The sequence below is a fragment of the Drosophila navojoa genome, chromosome 2, assembly GCF_054131105.1.
Source record: "Drosophila navojoa isolate 15081-1374.11 chromosome 2, UAZ_NAV_1.0, whole genome shotgun sequence".
NCBI classification, from domain to species: Eukaryota; Metazoa; Arthropoda; class Insecta; order Diptera; family Drosophilidae; genus Drosophila; species Drosophila navojoa.
The window spans coordinates 15564798-15584378 of NC_142890.1; the positions used below are offsets into that span (position 1 = coordinate 15564798).

Below are 19581 nucleotides of genomic sequence, written 5' to 3' on the forward strand. Positions count from 1 at the left end.
TTTGGTCACACTGCCAACAATTGTTGTTAGTGTCTAACTGTAATGTTTACTTTATTTGCCTTTACTTTTTTCCTCTGCGAGAATGGCACTCTGTTGCTGCTTTTGCTGCATATTCTTAACAGAGAGCGACATCAACACTGCTACTGTACTCACACATGAAAGCTAGTGTGTTAAAATTTAGCTTGGCGCAAACAAAAAATATACAACACTTGTTGGAAACTCACCACACTCACTCTCACACACTGGCGCACTGCGCTTATTCTTACCCTATACGTATTTGATTGGTAATCAAGCGAAAGCCATAGCAGCACACAGTCTGAATGGTGTCCATAATCAAAAAAGCATAATAATCCAATGGCAAACACTTGACAACGCTCAAACGACGTGCGACAGCCAGCGCGTGAAGTCGTAAGCTGTAACCGGCGCGTACAGCATTTCGTTAGCCGACATACGCAAAGTGCTAAATAACGTTAAATCAACCGATACGTTATTCCCCGCCATTCATATTAATTTTTAGTTCGAATGCCACGCGTTAAATATATGCTAACATTTTCGATTTTTTATTAAACGCTGTTGAAACTTCGTCGTGTGCACATCAGTCAGCCAGTTAATGCTCAACAGCCGATTAGAGCTAAGCACTCCATTTCGTCACTCTGAAAGGTCCTGCTCGGCCATCTAATGCAATGCAAATGAGTGCGCTGAATAACAATCATTTTGTATAGTGCAACAACAGTTGTCAGTGATAACACAAGCAGTTGAAAACAATAAAGTTCCCAAAAATATATAAACAAAATTAAAGTTGAATCATCACCAGCAATTCATAACAATGGCAGATCGCTTTCAGATCTTAAAGGTTAATGGCAGTGCCAATGTCAATGCCGCTTTCGACGCGGAAACCGGCGGCGGCGGCGGCAGCGCAGCCAATGCGGAACAGCCACCAAATGGGCCCGCCAGTGGCCCCGCCCACGAGAACCATCTGCAGCCCAAAGCAACAGACGGCGGCGAAAGTCGTCGAACATCGCGTTTATCCTTCCGTGGCTTTGGCCAATTCCTGCGCAAATCCGATGCCGAACGCAAGTTCAGCCTGGCACAGCTAACAAAGTGAGTGACATAACAACAATAACAACAACAATAATGATTTCAAATTAAAAAATAAATAAATAAAACAATACGAGCAACTTCTATATAATATACAAGTAAACTAAATTAATGGATTTTTATTTAAAATCTTGATTGCATTTGCCAATTTGTAATGCCTGAAAAATGTTTTGGAATCTCAGTTTGATTAAATGCGCCGTGTCAGAAATACTTTGTTGAAAATTTCCTGCGTGTAGAAAAATACTTATAAATGATTTCTGGTCCAAGTAATTTTATGAACATAAGTTCATCCATTTAAGTTAAGCATGTATATTTTTTGTTGAATTTAGTTTGCGTACTGTTTATAATTATAGGCAGTAAACTACGCCGTTAATTATCTAACTAATTATATTTAAGCTATTTTCAATAGCGCTAATGGAAAGAAATTTATTTACGAGTTTTTTTTTTTTTTAAATTATTTGATTTAAAAATATTATTGCATTTCCAATGTGCGAATCGTGTGTAACAACTTTAACAACCTTAACAATTTATTTATCTTTTATTATTTGTTACAATATTTTGTGCTAAATTCGTTTCTTAATTCCATTTATATCAATAATACATATATGTGTGTATATGAACAGATATATATACATTTGTATATATATAGCAAAAATGTGCTAAAATGTTCGTCTGATACGCGTTAAGTGATTATATTTGGATTTTCTTCTTAGAATTGTTGACTTTAATCAATTAGCACTGAGCGTGCGTGATTCAGTAAAGTTAATAATACCATATAACTGTCAGTAAAACCATTAATTATTCAATCAATGCATTAACATGCATATTAAGTGCTCTGCAATCAATTTATGTGCTCGTTTAAGAAGTCTACGAAGTTTATTGGATTATGTTCAGGTATATGCACTTTCTAAATTTTGAAAGCTGGAAAAACTCTATCATACGTAATCTCCGTCTCAGATTGTAAAAGCCTAGTTGTGTTTTGTTAACATTTGCTTTATAAATGTACAATCGCACAATACGATATGACATTGCCAAATAATTTGCGCGAAAATTGCTCTAGGCAAGAGATTCCGACTTAGAGATACCCAGTACATTTGAAGTGTCATAGATAAAAAGATATAATTCGAAAATTTTTCCCTTATGGATATTATGTAATATTTTTTACATGTATACAAATTGTATAGGGTATTTGGGCAGAGCGCAAAAACTGCTTCAAACTAAACGTAGCAAGCCACAAAAAGTGCGAAAATGATTTAAATTAAGTAAATTGCTTCATCACACATATAAAATATACAAAATGAGACAAATTAAGCAACAAAACTTCCAATAAAGATTGCTTCGCTTTATTTAATTTTCTAATAATATGAATAAACGTCTATTGTTTTTCATATAAAAGCGCAGTTAGCGAAATAAAATTTAAATAGTCTCGTAACTCATTTACACGTGATTCTGGCTTCCTACATTTTTGTTGAAAAAAAAAAACCCCGAAATCGAAAATGCAACATTAGAGAGATAATTTTTTAATAGACTTGGTAATTGTAGAGAGTTTGACTCGCTAAAATTAGAGATGCAAGATTAAGGCATGTGAGAATAAACAGCGATTATTCAGGTTTGCCTATGGCTTGTGGAGGTGAGCCACTAAAAACGCTAAGTATTTGCTGTAGTTTCTACGAGGAACAGGTTAAATCAAAAATGCGTATCTATGTGTCTACTCTGTACATTTGCAAAAATTCTGATAACTATTTTGGGGGTTTTAAATGTGAATCTGTTAATCTGTCTACGGCGGCATTGCTTTAATTCCTTTCGTTTGATTTATGATTCGAATCGTCTAGAGAAAAAAAGCAGAGGGAGGAAAATTGTAGAAAAGTTGAACTAAAATGAAAGAGATGTGATTATAAATAAATAGTAAATTTAAAACAATTCAAAAAGTAGAAGAGAATATAAAAGAAGCGAATTTGCACTAACATATCATAATTTTTTCATTTTGGGTATAGCTAAAATATTTGTGAATATTAACCATACATATATCTCTGCTGTATTTCTTTTGTATCTACAAATTAATTCTATTTTATTTGGTTTAGTTCAGTTTACACATTCAGTCCATAAAATTGGAAATTTTCGAGGTCTATTAGTCATGGGCAACATTAAAACGAAGAAATTGTAAGCACATGACAGGTCAACAATGCAACCCTCGGGCCAAGATCAGTTTAATCAAATAAACAAATTAGCGCAAATATTCCATTGGCATAGCGATTGCTGCATGTTTAAAAAAACGTGAAGAAACTGCGAATTAAATTCAATTAAAAACATGTCAAAAAGCCGTCAAAAAAACGAAACAAAAACTAAATGCATGTAAGCATTCAATTTTCTAAATGAAATGTGAACGTAAATTCAATTTTGAAAACTTTTTGCACTGGGCAAACAAGTCCGAGACGAGTCAATGCAAAAGCGACAATAAAAAAAAAAAGTAATATAAGAGCGAAGCTGGAAAACTGAATTGGCAACTAGTTCTCAAAGTCACTCAACTCAGTTTGATTTGCCGGTCTATGTATATTTAACTGGAGAACATGCCAAGCAGTTTGTAGCCCACATAACTCTCAGCGAGATGGGTCCGCATTGATGCCGTTTGGGAGTTATTGATGGGTTCACGTGCTGCTGACTTGCCAACAAATTAGTCGTTGGCACTTTCCGAGACTTCTGTGTGTGATATCATAGCCCAGTGAGCAGCAGTAAACGAACTCAATTGATCGAAGCAAACGGACAGCGGGACTGTGAGACGAACGGATCGAGTGTGGAGCTCACTCTGTGGCTGAGTTTGTCTTCTTTTTCATTTCTTCATCAATTGTTCAACTAAATCATACTAGCTAAATCTCAACGAAACCGCCACGCAGCCACACACACACATTCGCACACTCACACACATGCAGATGACATACAGTTTGAAAATGCAACGAGAATTGTTTATTTTATATATTTTCGATGCGTTGCTGCTGTCACTCTAAATGTCTGCCATCTAAATTAAAAATTAAGAAAACAAAATGAATAACCAGAAATAATTTCTGCACTTTACCAATTATTGGCAACATTTATGGATCATATACGAATTGTTGTAATAGCACTATTCGACAAACATACCTCTATTTCCGTTAAGTATTCGCAATATTTGAGATATTCGTGACTTCACATGATAGATGTGATTATAGAAAACTCATTTAAAAATATTTTATTTTACAATGCAAATAGCTTTGTCGGCAACATAATAGCTAGACAGTGGCTAATGTCGATCGTAATGCATTCAGCACGAAAAATATTACTAAATAGATGTAAATTAATTCCTCTTTGAAACCTATAAAAAATAGTTTACATTTTTTAATATACGTATTTTTATCATTCGATGTAATATGTCTGCAAAAAGTATGCAACAAAAAATGTTATTCTCAGAAATATGAAATATGAATTAGGAACTCATGAAGAGTTAAATAATCTAATCTAATCTAATATTTAAATATTATTTTTGTTTTTATAATTGGGAATCTTTAAAAAATGAATTAAAAATCGCTGTGCTGCTTAATAATAATAATATGACAAAGAAGTTTGACAGAGTGAAAGATGTATGTATATTTCGTATTATAAAAACATTATTAAGCGTATTTCATGGGACAATGAATAGATATATGTAGCTAATTTTAAATAAGAGTCTTTGTACAGTGTCTCTTAGTCGGGCAATCCTCAACTTGTTGTTAATCGAAATAATACAAAGAGCCTCTTGCTGTTGACCTCCATTCAGTAAAGTTCTAGATCCATCTGATCTGCCTTTTGTGTTTCGGTTTTAGTGCAGTTCCTTCTCTACTCTAGTATACTAAAATGTTGTCTATCTGAAGCAGTTAAATTATCTTTGGCATTCGAATTGCTGTTTCTGTTTTCCTTTTGCCATAAGTAAATATACATACATACATAATCGAATAATTGAAAGAGTCTGGTCGTGTCAGTGGGCGAAGTCATTTTCCCTGCCGAGCCAGACGGGCACAGATCAATAAGAACATGAAGTAGAGCGCAAAGCAATGAAATAAAAAACAAAGATAGAAGCTAGGGCAATTTTTCATCAACTTATGAGCATTTCTCCAAACGTGGCCTTCCCCTTGGGCACCTTGACCAATTCGTTTTTCTCATTTCTGCGTATTTTATGATAATTTTCTGCGTTTTGTTTTATATTTGTACTTTTTTGTGTCTTATTTTGGCATTTTCATCGCACATATTTGCTTGCGGCTCTCTTTAGTTGGTATTTGCGCTTCGCAAGCGGCGGGCTACATTCATGCTGCCCGAGTCGATATTATTTCTGATGCCGTTTCATCAGTATGATTATCTTTTCACAATCCAATTACACCGACAATCGATCGATATTTACGTTTGGCTTTCTATTGTTACAGGGAAACGCTTCCGCGCTTGGATAACTATCGCATCTCTATGCGAAATTTGAAGCGACCCTCAATTGGCGAACTTCAAGGCGAGGTAGATCAGGTAAGTTTCGACAAGTTCACACATATAAAAGCACCACGATGAAACAACTAAATCTGTTGATGGAAAACATAAAGTGCATAAAGTTAACGTGTGTGGAATCTCTTGTTTTCGAGGCATTGCATAAGGCCGAATTCAAGCTGATTACCTTTCTATATAACGTTGATATGTTTTACAACAAACATATTATCATTCGGACTACCTCAAGTTAATGGTATAATAATAACATTATTTTATAATTGTATGTACTCCGCATAGTGAATCATATTACATTTGAATATCTTAGTTTCAATGCCACAACAAGTGAGCAATAAATAAATAATTTTAAATATCTTCCGCTAGCCACAACATTCCTGAAACATTTCGCATTTCACATTTCTTGCATATTTGTAATATTCAAAATCGATTCGACGTCACGTTTGATTTTGATTTGAGATCCATGTGCTGATTTTGCTGAAGATTCTGCAGCCCTTTAGTGCTAAGGCATCCACATGATCTCTGTTCTGCCTGCCTGCTGCCTGCTGCTGCTCATCTGCATCAGTTTATGTGTATTTGAAAACATTTCAAGTGCTTCAGCAATAAACAAACCAAATCTTGGGACGCCCAAATCTAAAAATCATAAAACACACGCGAGAGTACATACAATTTACATATATAAGGTCGAAAGTGAATTCGGTCAGAAATCAAAATTGTACAGATTTCCAATAAGCATATGCTGGCAGCTGACTAGCAATGTGCACAAGGAGAACCGCAGTGAGCATGCTAGACTACAGCAATACCCTCTGTTAAAACCAATAAATACTAACGGAGTCTGCCATATATATTAAACCGTGAACACATTATGACATTAATCAAAATCAATCTCTTTAGGTAATGGCAGAAGAATAATCTCTTTCAATTATTCACACATTTTTGCTCACCTTTTTAATGGCCTAATTAGTATAGGGTAGCAAATAGACGCTGCGTATTTGATGAGTGCTATGTACATTATTTATTAACACGAATGCTTACTTTATTGACTTGAACAATTTTCAATTCGCGTTTCCCATACGTTTTCCATGACGTATACGCAATGTTGTTTATTCAACTTATCGCAGAGTCAACTGATTTGGATTTGGGCGTGTTAACAAGTCGACCCAATGACGTCGCCAGTGGTGGAGCATTATCAAAGTGTGTATGGGTGTGTGCGTGTGTTTGTACCTTTGCCAAGAGCAGCCCTGAGACGCCTTATCAATCAATTAAGAATAGCGGAGGTTAGAAAACCCTCGAGATACTTAGTCAGAGCTCTAGTTTTTTTTTTATGCTTATCGCCGTCAAGGCAGTAAATTTTATGCGTCTATTGTGACCTGCACTCAGTGGTGTGAGCCACCACAAGCAAAAACTCAATTCGCCACCCACCACACCCAGCCCAAGCAAATTTCTCGCATATTGTTTAATTAATTCCGGCTGCTCTGGCTGCTGGCTACCGTGCTGAGTTGTAGGACAGCGCCAACGTGGCGTATGAGAGATATCGTAAAAATTGCATTACAGCGCCGGCCGCTCATTAAGGGAATACCAATGAAATCGTCGCATAAACTATAATTGGCCAGGCAGCTTACAATGTACATGTATAAGTGTGTGTGTGTGTGTGTGCGTGCGTTGCAGACAAGCTCAAATGACGATTATTACAGCAGATAACGAACTTTACTTAAACTATATGAATACAAACAAAATACAACAGACTCCAACACATGTTCAAATAACAGATGTCTATTAAGTAATGAACATTAAGTAATGATGTGAGGCAGATTGAAAATGTATTCGTAATGAATTCATTACCAAATGAAAACATTCATATCACTAAGTATTTAGTTGGTTAGTAGAAGAAATCGTGTAATTATCTTATTAGAACTGAGCTAATTAAAACTGTTTTAGATTACGATTTTTAATCACATCTACTCAAATTAATTGGTAAAAAATAAATCTAATATATCTTTTTCAATACTTAACCCACTAGACTAAATATTTTTTATCATTTATTTTTTTTAAGAAAACAAAACTGTTGATGGAAATTTTAACAACTTATCAAAATTTCACTTCTTAATTAAAATGCTTTCAAATTTACCAATACATATATGTATACATATATAGTAAAAGACTTTAAATTGAAATTCATCAATAATTTCACTAGAGATTAGATTTTCGCTTAAAGCTATTGGAAAAGTACCTAAGTAAATATGACACAATCTATAATTTCGGTCACCCCTCAACAGATGTAAAATTGTAAGACTATTCTTATGTATGTACATATAAGCCCAAGGATGCCCATGTATTATAAACTCTTTTTATACCAATTCATAGCTAGCAGAGTTTTTACTTCCAGCCTTCTTCTATGACACAGCTAAATGAATATTTAATTGACACTTAAAAGCTTAGTTTCAGTTGTAAAGGCTTGGTGATATTTACATACTGAAGAAGAGCTCTGAGTACATATTCCTGTGCATATGGGAGCTAGCTGTGACATGTGTCTTGAAAGATGATACCATTGACAGCCTTGGAGCCAAATTAATTGTCAACAAGAGTGCTTCAAACGTGCACACAGTGCCACCGCTATGTATATTGTCTTAGCTATCCACGCCCCCTAGCGACAACGGGGAGAACTGCAGTGACAACCGGTAAAATGCATTGCCCGATGTGACGTTGAGTCGTCGTCAGCTAACAACAAGTGTGATAAAATGCACAGGGCGCATCATTAAAATTGACAGCGGCGGGCGACAGATGGCGCTGTTGTTCGATCAATTGTCAGCGAACAAACGAGCTATCAATGCCATAATAGAGAGGGACATTAAGGCTGATGTTGTCGGTTGCCAACCCCAAAAACTGGCAACATGTGCGTCCACACACACCAGCACCACTATGTGTGTGTGTGTGTGTGTGTGAGTGGAGAGCGCATTAAAAATGTTGACAGCTTGTCAGCCCGATAAGCACTCACTTGAAAAATTGTTTTCAATCAGTTTTTACTAAATTAAAAACCTATCAGATCAACTAGAAAAAGTGCCAAAAAATAATCATACCAGTTCTCGGCAGTTTTTTGACACGTTTTTTAATAACACTTGAATTGAAATTAATTTGTCATCGTTTGGCCTTATCCCGTGACATTATCAATCGATTTTTTTTAAATTAACAATTATCACTAAATGTTGAGCTATTAAGATATAAAAGTCTCTTCAAGACAACGATCCGATAATATAAAGCAAACAAGAAAAAAAACCATCGCAACGAACGCAGAAGCACATGATCTGCTAACTGCGCAGTTTTCAATTAAATTATGTATGGATGGAGTTGGGGGCGGTATCCAAAATACCAAAACCATCAAAATAATATAAAATACTCCCTTATCTGCAATATATGCAAAACATTTTATAACTACATTGTTATTGGTTTCAATCGATAACATATATACAATATGTAGATATAGACATTCTACATATGTATATACATATATCATATTAAGGAAAAAGATTTGCTATAATTTATGTAACAAGTAAAGTCTAAGATCTTAAACCATTAAAGAAAGGCTCAAATTAAAGAGAATAATAAATAGTTTATCCAAGGAAGACTGAGCTCTTACTGAGCAATGTAAGAAGGGTTTATGTACAATCGACACACAACAGGTTTCAGTACTTAGTCTACAAATAATATGTACATAAAAATATACATACATATATGTATATAGCTGGAATATACAATTAAAGTGCTTCGGTGCCTGTTCAAAAATAGTTTCGTGTCGTACCACGCTGCGTATGAGTATTTCGCATTTCATATTTGTGTTTACATCATCAACGGCAGCAGCAACAGCAGCAGCAGCAGCAGCAGGAGGAGGAGTCTCCATACGAGCAGCAACTGAAAACAGTTTTCTATTCGAAATGCGCTTTTCTGCTGCACTTGCCGGGCATTGTAATAATTACAATTCCAATTTGCAATTCATATCAAAAGACTCTGCTATTTATACAACATTTATCGATTCCTTTATGGGAATCTGCTGCTGCTGCTTGTGTTTATTTAGCGCGTTTCTCGATTCATTTAACCATGGCAAAACAACAATATTTCCATTGTTCTCGCCTTACGCTTAGGCTTCTATAGCTTAAGGTGAGTTTCCTTAAAATTAAAGGTGGCACAACTGTATGAATAATATTCATTGAATACCTTTCGTCTTGTGCATGTTGTATATTCAGCAATCAAATTTTAATAAGCGAACATATTGCATTAGGGCGTAAACAACTGCGTCATACCTGCCCGCCGTATGAGTGAAAGATAATGTGAGGTCAAGTCGGTGCTTGAGCAGCAGTCAGAGGTGCTCTTAATTAAGGAGTCCTCACTTATACTTAATTAATATTCACTTGCTATCGAATATGTTGTTCACAAGTTCTCCAACTGCATACCATATAAACTTAATGAATATCGTAAAAGCAGAGCTGCAACTAGAGATATGTAGGTCTTTAAGCCATAGTAGTCTATATCTTCAGATGAAGCTCTCAATCAAATATTCGCTGGTTGCCACTTCCAGACTCACTCCATATACTTGTCTATGATATCCCATAAGACGCTATTCAAATTCCAATTGCAATTCCAATTTCCAATTCCGATTCCGTGTGTGCGCGTGGCTTCTGTGCGAAAAAAAAAAGAATTCCACGCTTGGGCAAATGGCAAAAGAAATGCGCCTTTAACTAAACTAAATTAAATTACCCGGGCGGGCGTCATACAAACAACACAGTCGCCAGCTCCCTGGCTGGTCTGTGTATGTGTGCGTGTGTGTGGATATATAACCAGCTAATTGTGGGTGTGTTTGAGTGGTATGCGTATATATGTATGTCTGCCTGTGTATCATCTGCCTGTCTGTCTGTCTACGTGTCTGGCTACCCGCCGCCCAGCGCCGCCAAAAATGTGTAAACAATCAACACTGGCCACCCACTGGGAACTGGAGCCAGCAGCCAGCAGTGAGCTAGTGCCAGGAGCTGCCCCAAGCTGAGCTGAGTAACCAACTAGCTGCTCTGAAGGGGTGTGTAGACATATCCTTCGATGTCACACAATGCCAATGTGCTTGCTAGTCCTGTAGAAAGACCCGCCCATTTCGCTGCGTTCCGCCTAGCTCCATGCCCACCCGACCGACCCTAGGCAAAGAGCCAACGCTCACATTTTAAAAAACATTCAATTATGTTAGCCAACAACAAGGTGGATGATCAACGTGTCGCTCCCTCTGTGGCCTCTCGACTCACTCCAATTAGATGTCACATAAGCCGCAAATAATTCTGCCGAAATGAATAACGAAAGAGAATCAATCGAAATTTATTAATTTGCCACTATTGTAAATAGACTTCAAGAGACGACATTGTATTTTTATTGAACTGGAACTCAAATGATAAACAATTTCATTTCGATTTCCATTTGTTTTTAATGTAATGAATTCTTAAAAAAAAAAGTCTCATTTATGTTCTGACTTTAATTAAAGCTATTTAGTTGGCTTAATTTAAGTTGAACTTATATTATTGATATCCATTATGATACAAATTATATTTAGTTTAGATAATCATTGTAAAACACTATACTCTATAGATGAATTGGAATTAGGCAATTGACAGAACTCTAATTGGATTGATTACTCTTTTAGCATGGCGAATCGAGGACTCAATTAGCACAGATCCATAATAATTTCATAGGGTAATTTTGAAAAGCCGTTTGTTGAGGCTTGTCCAGCTTCCACCTTAGAAATGTACGATTTTTAGCGTAACTATAAAATCCAAATCAAATGGAAATGTTATTGCTTTCATATCCAATGACTTGACAAGATGTTAATTGAAAGTTGGCAGATATAACAACTACGCAAAAAGCAGCAGATTTTCAGAATATAAATAAGATTAGCTAAATAATAGGATAAAATTATAAATAATGACGTGATCCGCAGTGAAAAGCATAAATAGATATAATGATTTAGCAAGATGTTAATTGAAACCCAATATAAATTGTATTTCTAGGAAGGAAAGCTGTAAATTTGTTAATATGAAATTCTCTATAAATACAAAATTATAACCTTATATATAATCATATATAATTATTATAGATTACTTTATTATTGATTAACATTAATCAAGTAGTAGCAGTGCGATTTTTTTTTTTTTTATACAATTACATATACCCAAGAGGAAAGCATTTGCCATATTGCTGAATGCGTTTTATTTTGTTATTTGTCTATTCCAACGTCTATAGACCATTAATATACCAGATGCGGCGGAACCGGAACCAACTGGTGGTCACATCAAGCTGGGATGGATTGTCGGCGTACTCATACCGTGTCTACTCAACATTTGGGGCGTCATGCTCTTCTTGCGTCTCAGTTGGGTCGTCGCCGAGGCCGGCATTTTGTGGGCGTTAATTATAATTGCCGTCTCGTCGGTAGTGTGCGTTATAACTACTCTCTCCTTGTCGGCCATTAGTACCAACGGGGAAGTGAAGGGCGGTGGCGTCTACTTCATCATATCCCGCTCGCTCGGCCCCGAATTTGGTGCCTCCGTTGGAGTTGTTTTTGCTTTCGCCAACGCGGTTTCAGCTTCGATGAATACAATCGGTTTCTGTGAATCGCTAAATCTACTGCTGAGTAAGTATCCTTGAAGAAACTCAATAAGCGATCGGGCTAAGCTCCCATCGAATCTTGCAGAGAGCAACGGCTTAATTATCGTCGACAATGGCATCAATGACATCCGCATTGTGGGCTCCGTTACGATACTGGTATTGATCTTGATCTGTTGCGTTGGCATGGAATGGGAGACCAAGGCGCAGAATTTCCTCATCTTCACCATTATCCTGGCCATAATCAACTTTCTAATTGGCTCTGCGATCGGACCCCGTGGTGATGAGCAGCAAATATCAAGGGGATTTGTCGGATTTTCTTGTAAGTTTAACTTGGATAAACTATTTAAGGATTTGTTTCTAACCTTCTGCCTCAATAGGGTCCACATTCAAAGACAACTTTGGCTCTGACTATCGCTATGCAGAAGGCGTCAACCACAACTTCTTCAGCGTCTTTGCCATCTTCTTTCCGAGCGTAACTGGCATTCAGGCGGGAGCCAACATCTGTGGCGATCTAAAAGATGCCGGCGCAGCCATACCAAAGGGCACCTTCTGGGGCCTACTCATTTCGATGACTTCCTATGTACTGTTTGTCTTGTTCGCTGGCGGTGCTGCAGTTCGCGATGCCTCCGGCTTTCCCGAGGACTTGGTGAACGGCACGATTGTGCCATCGGAACTGCCCTGCATCCAGTCCGGCAACTGCAGCTGGGGCCTCTTCAACTCCTATGAGATGATGCAGGAGATGTCGCTCTGGGGACCGCTCATCTACGCTGGCTGCTTTGCGGCAACGCTGAGCACGGCGCTGACGAATCTGCTGTCGGTGCCGCGCCTGGTCCAGGCTTTGGGCATTGATCAGATCTATCCGGGATTGATTTTCTTCTCAAAGCCCTACGGCAAGCATGGAGAGCCCTATCGCGGCTATGTGCTGACCTTCTTCATCTCCACGGGCTTTCTGCTGATTGGCGAGCTAAATCTGATTGCCCCGCTCATTTCCACCTTCTACCTGGCCTCCTATGCGCTCATCAACTTCTGCACGTTCCACGCGGCGTTCGTCAAGCCACTCGGCTGGCGTCCCACTTTTAAGTACTACAACGCATGGCTTAGTTTATTCGGGTTTGCGATGTGTGTTGCGATAATGTTTCTCATCAATTATGTGGCCGCCATTATAACGTTTGGCATTATCTTTGCCCTATATTTGGTGGTCATGTATCGAAAACCGGATGCCAATTGGGGATCTACCACACAGGCTCAGCAGTACAAGGCTGCCTTAATGGCCGTGCATCGTTTGCAGAACGTATCGGACCACGTCAAGAACTACCATCCCCAAGTGCTAGTCCTTTCTGGTGATCCAAAGACTCGTCCGCCACTCGTCGACTTTGGCTTCCTGCTGACCAAGAACAACTCGCTTATGTTCGTGGGCAACATTATACCGGTAAATGCATATTTGTATATATACATATAAACAGATAGCTAATCAATATATTATCTGCTGCAGGTGAGGGTGGGATACAAGAACCGCCAGAATCTGGTCAAGGACGGACAAAAGTATTTGGACGCCCGCAAAATCAAAGCGTTTTACAATGTGATCGACGGCTTCAGCATCGAGGACGGCATCAATGCCATGATCAAGTCCACAGGATTTGGGAAAATGGCACCGAACATCGTGCTGGTGGGCTATAAGCCGGACTGGAATTACTGCCGCAAGGAGGAGGTGGAAAGCTATTTTGCCATTTTGCAGTGAGTAAACAAAAAAGCATGGCCCAGATTACAGTTTCTCACGCGAATCCTTTTCTCACTTGCAGCAACGCCTTTTCGCAGCGCATGGGTGTGGCAGTGCTTCGCCTGCCCAATGGTCTGGACTTCTCGGACCTAACGCCAAAGGTCGTAATGCCCGACAACGGCATGGGCCACTTGAATACAGCCAATGGACAAGGCTTCGCCAACGAATTGTTACCCGCCGCCAACGCAGCCTCGGAGCTGCTACACATTGACTCGAACTTGAATCTGGCCAACATGGATAGCGCCAGTCCACACAACTCGTACACCATACCACAGGAAGCGCCCTTGCCCAATATGCAAAGCTGCCGCAGCTACAAAATCAACAATTCAGATGCCGCGTCTATTACCTACCACACCAAAGCTGGCTCCGAGGTGCCCCAAACTGTGCTGGACGAAATGAACATATTTACACGAAAGCAGCCCAAGGGCACCATCGATGTCTTTTGGCTGTACGACGACGGCGGTGAGTCCACATAATAGACGACAGAGTTTGAATTCGATTTTGATGGATGCGTTTCCCTATTGCCAGGTCTAACGATTTTGCTGCCCTACATCATCTCGATGCGCTCGCATTGGCAGAACTGCAAGCTGCGCGTGTTTACCATGTGTCACGGCAAGGACGAGGAGCAAGAGGAGAAGAGGTACGATACGCAAGTCCTCATCTAACTGAAAGATTAACTCTTTACCTTATTAACTTGCAGCATGGCCAGTTTGCTGACCAAATTCCGTATCAAATACTCAGAGCTTGTCATGCTCAAAGGCGTTCAGGATCAGCCGCGTCATGACACAATGCTCAAGCACAAACGGCTCATCGAACCCTTCCGTCGCAGCCCCCGCAACGAATTCGGCATCACTGACGACGAGCTGCACAGCATGGCCGAGAAGACGCAACGACAGCTTCGCATCCATGAGCTAGTCGTGAAGCACTCATCGAACGCTACACTGGTGGTCATGTCCCTGCCAATGCCGCGCAAGGTGAGTACCCAAACCCAAACTCTTTGCAATTCAATCTTATACTCTATATATAAATCTATTGCAGGAGGCGATCTCAGCACCACTGTATATGTCGTGGCTGGAAATGCTGACGTCAGATATCAAATGCCCAGTGGTATTGGCACGCGGCAACCAGACGCCGGTGCTAACGCTCTACTCTTAAGGTTAAATCAATGTTCCAGTTCGAGTACAATTTAGTATTATTAGCGTTTAGGCGTTCATGTTCCGCGTAGCCAACTACTATATATAAAACGATGCAACTGCTACAAACCTCCCAAGAACCTTAAACAACTTGATAGTCCCTAAAGCAAACATTATTATAGCAGCCATAGCTTATAAGTTGATTACGAACTATACTGTTTATGTATATTATACAAATATGATGCGTAACAATAAACACAACTACAAATTGTGGCATCTAATCCAGAAGAACTTCAGCAAATATTCATTGTGGTAGGCAGTAACATACTACTTAATAAATATTAACTTTATAATCGCTCTTTATAGGTGATCAAATATATAAATGGGCTCAGAAAGTGAATCTTAATCAATTTAAAGCATCAGATATTGCTTATATGCGTAGTGGCTAGTAATAGGCACGACGTGGATTATTCTGAAAGAGAATAGTTCGTTACAACGGATATTTCGATTACTGCGCACTTTTCAGCTTACCAATGGGTTTGGGCGGAAACGGTATGCCAACATCATACGCTTTCGGTATGCATCATACTCGTTGTCGCAATCTTCAGGCTGTGCAACACTTCCAACCCCCAGACCCTGGTTGCCGTCACGTTGTGGCGCCCTGCAAGTAATTAGGTTGTTTAGCAAATAACATGATAGCGAATTCGAAAATATCGTACTTGTTAACTGGATCTACAATGCCAGCACCGTCCTGGCCCAGGCCTTGACCCTCTTTCCAGCCGAGCTTTTGCAGCATTTGAAATCCAATGTTATCTTCCTTCAATTTGTACTCCTTGTAGTCACTTAAATCCGGCTGTCTGTTACTTTTTTTTGCTTCGTACTGCTCCATGAACTTCTTTAGTTCCTCGGGAGGCAGGAAATCACCAATGTGATGCTTGCCCTCGCTCTGCTTAGTAAGTGCATTGGCCCACAAATGAGTGGCTTCCATTTCAGCTGTGCGCAACTTATGCTCCCAGGTGCCGCCCTCGATGTCCTCATCGGAGTCGTATTCGTATTTGAATTTACCGCCTCGTGCTAGGCGATCGATCTCTTGACGCTTACGCATCATGTCCTGGTATAACAAGTTGACTTTGTAATGCTCTTCGCATTGCTTCCACTGGTCCTCCGACAACTGTGTGGACCCATAGTTAAGACGAGCGTACTGCAGCAATGCCGGATCATTACGCGTGATAGTGGTCAGCAATGGCTTGTTCTGGTTTCCAAAGCTAGTAGGTGTACCTGAAATATAGGATTTTGAAAGTTATCCTATATTAGGTAGAAGTAGCTGAAAATTCACTCACCTGAGACGCTTGGCAACGATTCCTTTTCACCCCAGCGACTTTTGCGCTCTCGCTTGCGGCGCTGCCGCTGTGTCTCTCTATCGTCCTGATCCAAATTATTCTGATCACCAGATGTGGCCATTGCCGCTTCCTCCTCTCGCTCTCTGCGCTCCTCATCACTCAGCTCGTTGCGGCACTCGATGCGACGCTTGATATTGTCCCGATTGCGATCCATCATGCCACGCATATACTCATCATCGGAATCAAAGTCGGCAGTAATTGCTGATTCCGGATCGTATTTATCTGCTGCCGAATTGCTGTTGTGTTCCTCCTGCTGCTGTCGATCTTTCTGTTGTTGTTGCACTTGCTGCTGTTGAGCTTTGTTTAGCTGCTGTTCGGCCCGCTCCCGTTCTCGCTCGCCGCGCTGGCGCTCGTAGTCGAGCAGTTGGCCGCGATAGTTTCGATATTGTTCGCAGTTCTTATCGTAAAGAAACCTATTTTAAGATTTTAAAGAAGAAGTAAAACGTACAATGAATAATGCCCAATTATTCTATACAAAGACATTATATGAGTAACTGTTTTTTTTTTTTTGGAGCCCGTTTAGTAGTGTGATTTTATAGAATCCTTCAGCTTACTCCTCCAGTGGAATGGCGACGGGCAACATACGGCCAGTGTGTGACAAGTGGGTGATGCGTGCGACCTAATCTCATGCCAAGTCTAATCCGCTGCTCAAAACCTTTAATCGGTACTCGGACTATACTATAACTATAGCTATATGATCAGCTAATTATCTGCAGTACAAAATATAACTAAATATATGAAATGAATGAAGTTCATTAACTAATATTAGAGAACTGAACTAAATTGTCCCGGAAGCTATTACATGAGTCTAGGCGTAAGTGTGTCCAGGTCTCTGATTTAAAAAAAAAAACTGAATCTCACAATAAATTCTATAGCCTTGCAGTCGCTATTATTACTAACTAATAATATATTTAATACAGAGAATACTATAGAAAATATTTATGGCCTTAACTAAGACAGCACTCAGCTCGAGTTATACGTTACGAATCAGATCAGTTAACTATAACGGCGGACAAATACTTAAAATGAGTCGAATTATCTGCAAGGACATTATATGTTCGGTAAACCGAAGCCACTTCATGTTTCCTCTTAAATGTTTAGTTATTCCGTCCGAAATTCAAGAGCCTGCCCCACTTTTACTCAGTTTTTAGTTAAAGTGCCCTGCGCATGATAATGTGCAGCTGATTTACCACAATGCCGGATGCAATTCGCTTCTATGCAAACGTATTTTATCTTCGTAATCTTCACCATTTTCGGCGACCAGTGCGATAAGGTTTTCTATGCACGTTGGCAATTGTATGCATGTTTCTGAAAAAACTACATAAATTGCTTTAAAATCGTGCACAACGATTCATAAAATATATTAAATGAAAATAATTCAGATGTTGGGAGAATTTAGGATATTTAAATTTGGATAGGAGTTAGGTAGATGAGGGGAATTGATTAATGGATGGGTTATTGCAGGAATTTTTACAAAAAAAGAACAGACAAAAGCAATTGACAAACTACAGATACACACCTTGGGCTGGCGGCGATATTGTTTGCTGCATCTGCTGTTCTTGTGTCTGCTGCTGCTGCTGTTGATTGTGGTGCTGTTGCTGTTGATGCTGTTCATTTTGCTCCAGTTGTGCTTGCTGCAATGCTGGTTCCTTTGGTTGCATAGGCGGCGGAGGCGGTGGAGGTGGATTGACCGTTACATGCTCCGGCAATAAACCAATTTGATCCATCTGTGTGACATTAGGCATCTGTATGGCCTCGAGATTAATTTGCGGCTTTGGTATAGCATTCAAGTCAAAGTCTTTGGGTGCCGGTATGGCATTCAATTGATGCATCGCTGCGTCGGACGGCATCTGCGTTGGTCCCAATTGCATATATATTGGCGTCAAATTAGCCAACGCAATAGGAAGTTGTGGCGGTGGTGGCGGTGGCGGTGGGGCCACAGCAGCTGGATGCAACTGCATAGGCAGATGGTGTCCATGGAAAAAAGCTGGCATCGTCATCTGTGGCGGTCCTTGTGCCAACATCGTGGGGTTGAAAGCAAAAGGCGGTGGTGGTGGTGGTTGCACAGACTGCGGCATAGTTGTAGCCGTCCCGGGCATGCTAAATGCTAAATGATTGTGCCCTGAGCCGGCCATAGTCATGCTATTTGCCATAGAAGTCGCTATCACTGCAGCTGCACTCGTGTTTATTGTACTAACCGCTAGATCCACCGACTGTTGCGGACTATTATTATCGGTGCTCCGAGTGTCGACCGTATTATTGTCCTCACTGTTGAATAAAGAGGATATATTAAAGAATCGCTACAATCGATAGACCAAAGTCCTTACCTTGGCTTTGTAACAGGAGCCACCATAGTAGGCGGCTTGGGTTGATCATGTTTCTCAAGTATTTTCTTAAAGTTCTCCAAAAAAGAGCCATCATTACAAAATGTATTTTTCACTTTAGGTGGCGGCTGCTCAACAGAGGGCTGCGGCAGCTGTTGACGTTTAAGGCTAAACGTAATTTTGCCCGTTTTGCTCGTAAAACTGTTCAGCGTTTTAGCCATACCATCATCGCACTTAGCTCTTGCCGCTGATCCCGTCTGATCATGGTTATCTATTTCCACCGCATTTCCATCATCAGCAGGCGCTGGAGTTACAGGTAACGTCTGCGTTTGTGGTTCTTGCTCCTCCTCCTGCTCCTGTTCTTCTGGTTCCACTATCGGCGTTGCCGTCTCAATGGTTTTTAGCTGTGCAGCCAATGTTTGAGCAGCAGCCACAGCCTTTGCCAGCTGCGCTGTACGCTGCTTCTCAAGTATTTCCTGTCGTTTTTTGGCAATTATTTCCTCTTGCTTGCTCATTTGCGCAAAACGATCTACACGATGATTACGTTGCGCCATAATTTAATGATTTAACTTCCTTTTATCCGGGGCGCTTATATAAAACCTTTTGGTACTTCTATTCACTGCAAGTAAAAACTATGCATGTATAAAAAAAACGTAGAATGGTCACCCGATGTCAGCAATGTGACCAGCGACATATAAAATACTAATTGTTACGAAAATAACAGCACA

The 19581-nt window shown here is 39.7% G+C and overlaps 2 protein-coding genes across 4 annotated transcripts; one reads left to right on the top strand and one right to left on the bottom strand.

Moving 5' to 3' along the window:
• The first annotated feature begins 296 nt into the window (after positions 1–296).
• NKCC (sodium potassium chloride cotransporter) lies at positions 297–15492 on the top strand. 2 transcript variants are annotated; one of them, XM_018107855.3, is made up of 10 exons: positions 297–1101; positions 5526–5616; positions 11857–12244; positions 12305–12538; positions 12597–13648; positions 13712–13953; positions 14019–14458; positions 14525–14636; positions 14697–14970; positions 15035–15492. In XM_018107855.3, the coding sequence occupies exons 1-10, from the start codon at positions 827–829 to the stop codon at positions 15149–15151; spliced, it is 3225 nt and encodes a 1074-aa protein (XP_017963344.1). In that variant the 5' UTR covers positions 297–826; the 3' UTR covers positions 15152–15492. The 2 variants fall into 2 exon arrangements, with proteins under 2 accessions (XP_017963344.1, XP_017963351.1); XM_018107862.3 differs by lacking the exon at positions 297–1101 and adding an exon at positions 5032–5451.
• On the bottom strand, positions 15433–19535 carry LOC108656046 (uncharacterized). 2 transcript variants are annotated; one of them, XM_018107939.3, is made up of 7 exons: positions 18857–19533; positions 18049–18797; positions 17720–17846; positions 16470–16942; positions 15849–16407; positions 15661–15790; positions 15433–15601 (listed from the first exon to the last, which is right to left on the bottom strand). In XM_018107939.3, the coding sequence occupies exons 1-7, from the start codon at positions 19405–19407 to the stop codon at positions 15575–15577; spliced, it is 2616 nt and encodes an 871-aa protein (XP_017963428.1). In that variant the 5' UTR covers positions 19408–19533; the 3' UTR covers positions 15433–15574. The 2 variants fall into 2 exon arrangements, with proteins under 2 accessions (XP_017963428.1, XP_017963438.1); XM_018107949.3 differs by lacking the exons at positions 15433–15601; positions 15661–15790; positions 15849–16407; positions 17720–17846 and having other exon boundaries at positions 16795–16942; positions 18857–19535.
• Between the last annotated feature and the right edge of the window lie 46 nt (positions 19536–19581).

Excerpts from the sequence above, each read along its gene's own strand:
- NKCC (XM_018107855.3), top strand. The coding sequence starts at position 827 with ATGGCAGATCGCTTTCAGATCTTAAAGGTTAATGGCAGTGCCAATGTC. Across the intron at positions 1,102-5,525 it reads AGCCTGGCACAGCTAACAAA|GGAAACGCTTCCGCGCTTGG; the intron begins GTGAGTGACATA and ends CTATTGTTACAG. Across the intron at positions 14,971-15,034 it reads CCCTGCCAATGCCGCGCAAG|GAGGCGATCTCAGCACCACT; the intron begins GTGAGTACCCAA and ends AATCTATTGCAG.
- LOC108656046 (XM_018107939.3), bottom strand. The coding sequence starts at position 19,407 with ATGGCGCAACGTAATCATCGTGTAGATCGTTTTGCGCAAATGAGCAAG. Across the intron at positions 17,847-18,048 it reads AATATCGCCGCCAGCCCAAG|TTTTTTCAGAAACATGCATA; the intron begins GTGTGTATCTGT and ends CAATTTATGTAG. Across the intron at positions 16,943-17,719 it reads GAATTGCATCCGGCATTGTG|GTTTCTTTACGATAAGAACT; the intron begins GTAAATCAGCTG and ends ATCTTAAAATAG.